Here is a 3420-nt window from a genome sequence, read left to right on the forward strand (position 1 = left end):
TTTTTGAAATATATTGAATCCATAAAATACATTTTCCAAGTGAATAAATCTTTGCGGAAAGTTATTTTTGTACCCTCTTCTGCAATGATGAACTCGTATTTGCGCTGTGTTCCATTTATTTCCTTTAAAAATTATAAACTGTCTCGACTAGTGCTGAGGAAATAAGTGCGATGCTTTAAATGCAATAACTTGATAAGCATCGAAACTTTGTAATCGAATTTCACGCCTTTTCCTTTGCTGATTTGCTATATACGTACTCCTGCAATAGAACACGTAAGGTTTTTCTTCGATGGTTTGCGCGGATGTGAGAAAATCACTACAACTGACCTACTTTTTTGCTACTACTTTCTATTACTATCAACATTGATGTTTGCACTGTAAAGCTGTAATATTATTGAATAATACTATTATACCATTATGAAATAATGTAGACACTCACGCATGTATAAGTCAACTCTACTGAAAAAATAAATGATCCGTATGAGAAAGAATGTTTTATACAACAAATTTCTTATGATAATGAAGTATAAATATCTTTATTCACTATTCCTTTAGAATTACAACAATTATTACTTCGCGTGCTCTATTCCATGATATTCCTATTTACCAGTAGTAAGCATTTTTTAAATGCATCAATCATCCAATCAAAGTGAACTGTTACAAAATCATTATTTCGTCCAAGAGAGAGAGAGAGACAGAGAATGAAAGCGAACTCTTACGCTAAAATGGTAACCAGAAAGCTTCCGTCTGTCGGCGGCTTGATAAATGACGTACCGCCACTTTATCAAACGCGTAATTACAATCTAGCATTTTAAACGCTTTGCACCATTGTTTGACTAGAGCATATAGATGCACATACAAAGTACACGTCCAAACTGATTGCAACTCTATAAATATTCATTTTACACATAAACTTAGCACCAACGTGTCCGACTACTTACAATCACGTTACATCGAGCATTCATGACATACTCTACATAGTACGTTTAGTAATTTGAAGACTTGTCGAAAAATTATTTAATTATTATACAGTTTGAAATAAAAAATTGTCAGATGAATTTTCAATACCGCATTTATTACAGAGTTCGGTAACTTTTTGTCTGTTTTCGCTTGAGTGAATATATGTCAAATGAAACCTATTCAGTTAACTTTTTTGCTTACTTTAATCGCAGTATTATATGCCCCACGTAATAACTGTCATGCATCGCTTCATTCATTTTACCTCAAACTTGTTTAGAGTGACACTTGAAACTGGTAGGTAGTACATTTACTCGACTAGTAATACGCTTTTGAAAGTTTTAGTGCAATAACTCATAGACGAAATCTTGAATAAGTAAGTTTTAGCTTTGATCCTAAGTATATTTCGGATAACGTAACATTCTTTTCAACTTATTTGATATTTTAAATATAACTGGCAATACTTGCACCTATGTACTAAAGTTGAATGGCTCTTTAAGAATTCACAAACAATCGTTATTTTTATGTAATCAATCTTTTCTAGCAATAGTAATTGAGCTGAAATAAAAAAATTAAAGTATAACGCTCTCCGACGTTAGAGTAACGTTAAAAAGTTTTTGAAATGCACAGGAAATAAAAAGGGTTGCTCTATATACGTTCGTTGAAAATAAAATTGAACAGAAGAGACATTTTTTACGAGCAGCTAGAGATTTCGTACCCTCGATTGATAGTAACAATTTTATTTGCCAGCCATAAAATCAAACGAGCTAACGTACACGTGTCAATCCCTATGCGCGCTTAAGGCCAAAATTGCAGCTCGTCACAGGTGGGATCGTCGTCAAGGCTGAGAGGGCAGTACTCCTCCTCCGAGATGCGCTCCAGGTCGTAAACGTCGATCATTGGCTTGAAGGGCAAATCCTTCAGGGAAATCCCATCGAAATCCTCGTTGTCAGCTTCGAAATCATCAATAAAATCCCGATAGTCATCCTCCCGACCGAACTCGAAAAATCTGGCAGTGTCCTCGAAATCGTCCTCGGTCAGTTGTAACATCGGGATTTTCAATCGTTGTTTAATCTTGCGCTCAGTAGTCACTTCTGACTTCGCTATAATCTTCGGCCTCTTCTTAGCTTTCGTCTTTTTCGGTGCATGCGGTGACGATTGCTTTTCGTCTTCTTTCGGCATTTCCCCCATCTCTTGCTGTGGTTTCCGTTCAAGAGCTGGTGTTTTTTCGGCACGTTCAGTTTCGCTGAAATTCGATGACTCGTCGATTTGGTAATCCCTGCGACATTTTGAAATTTGTGGAAATAAAAAAAAGAGAAAAAAAGAAAAAAAGGAAAAATCTAAAAACGTCAATTGAACAGCTTTTCGATTGTGCAATTGCTTGATAATGAAATTGAAATGATCGTAATGCAGCCAGAGTCGAGTACTGTTAGTCGACCGTGACTTCTCGGCAAATGACACGCAGAAATAAACAAGCTTAAAAATCCGCAAGAATGACAATCGGCGCGATAAAGAGGCAGAAACAAAAACAATAATTACCGAATAGCCTCTGGGGACGGCGACGGCATTTCCATTGAGAGCATGGTCGCGTCTACGGGACTATCGTGGAATACCGGTTGGTCGGTATGCGCTGGCCTGGCAACCTCGATTTCGGCTGCACCTGCTTCAAAGTCAGCCAGCCCACTTTCTTGGCTTTTCACCTCTAGCGCGACGAGCTCTGCTTTATCGATCGGATAGCGGGGAGATATTTCGGCAAGCCGCTGCTGCGTCGTCCCGGCGATAACATCGCTCGCAGCTTTGTCGGCAGTGGTGTAGGCGCGCACGTCATCGCGCATTCGCGGGTTTCTTTGATATTCTTCTTCGAGGTAGCGTTGAAATTGACCCTTAAAGTAGTTGTCCACGACTTTCCAGAGACTCGCGCTGTACCAGCCGATCACGCCCAAGAGGAAGACGCCACGGAGCAGTAACGCGAGCATTATCCCGACTAGCCCGAGGATATTGGTCTTCGCCTCGAAAGCTTTGACTTGGGCCGCCGATGAGGATTAGCGTTGAGCCTGCGCGCCCGCGCTCGGCCTGCAACGTGCGAGATAGTTATTTTAGACGGAACTTTGAGCACATTTATAATTAGCTTGGTGAGCTTAATACGCAATTATGTATCTGCCTACCAAGTGATCAGCTCTTTACATATAACATAATCTCGATTAGTTGATCGTCACTGTAATCGTACTAAACTGACTTCTATTTTAATAACTACACTTGAATGGGAAATTACATTGATATCGATTTAAATGCACAAACCAGTCTTTTGAATATCAGTAATTTACCTTCCGCTACAGTTTCCAAGGCGAAATATTCAATTGCTCTCTACTCTTCTTCTCCATAAATAAGTTCCAAGATAATATTGTAGCTCTGTTTCATCTGCGGCCAAGCCATAGTGATAAGTACAACAAGTGAATTGGCCAG

The 3420-nt window shown here is 39.2% G+C and overlaps 1 protein-coding gene across 2 annotated transcripts; it reads right to left on the reverse strand.

The window, feature by feature from the left end:
• Nucleotides 1-514: 514 nt before the first annotated feature.
• LOC131663119 (uncharacterized) lies at nucleotides 515-3420 on the reverse strand. 2 transcript variants are annotated; one of them, XM_058933225.1, is made up of 3 exons: nucleotides 3282-3420; nucleotides 2497-3030; nucleotides 515-2236 (listed from the first exon to the last, which is right to left on the reverse strand). In XM_058933225.1, the coding sequence occupies exons 2-3, from the start codon at nucleotides 2931-2933 to the stop codon at nucleotides 1756-1758; spliced, it is 918 nt and encodes a 305-aa protein (XP_058789208.1). In that variant the 5' UTR covers nucleotides 2934-3030; nucleotides 3282-3420; the 3' UTR covers nucleotides 515-1755. The 2 variants fall into 2 exon arrangements, with proteins under 2 accessions (XP_058789208.1, XP_058789209.1); XM_058933226.1 differs by lacking the exon at nucleotides 3282-3420 and adding an exon at nucleotides 3123-3196.

This window comes from Phymastichus coffea, unplaced genomic scaffold (genome assembly GCF_024137745.1).
Source record: "Phymastichus coffea isolate CEN01 unplaced genomic scaffold, Cenicafe_Pcof_1.1 PCOF00031, whole genome shotgun sequence".
In the NCBI taxonomy this organism is placed as follows: domain Eukaryota; kingdom Metazoa; phylum Arthropoda; class Insecta; order Hymenoptera; family Eulophidae; genus Phymastichus; species Phymastichus coffea.

Excerpts from the sequence above, each read along its gene's own strand:
- LOC131663119 (XM_058933225.1), bottom strand. The coding sequence starts at position 2,933 with ATGCTCGCGTTACTGCTCCGTGGCGTCTTCCTCTTGGGCGTGATCGGC. Across the intron at positions 2,237-2,496 it reads CCGTCCCCAGAGGCTATTCG|GGATTACCAAATCGACGAGT; the intron begins GTAATTATTGTT and ends AAAATGTCGCAG.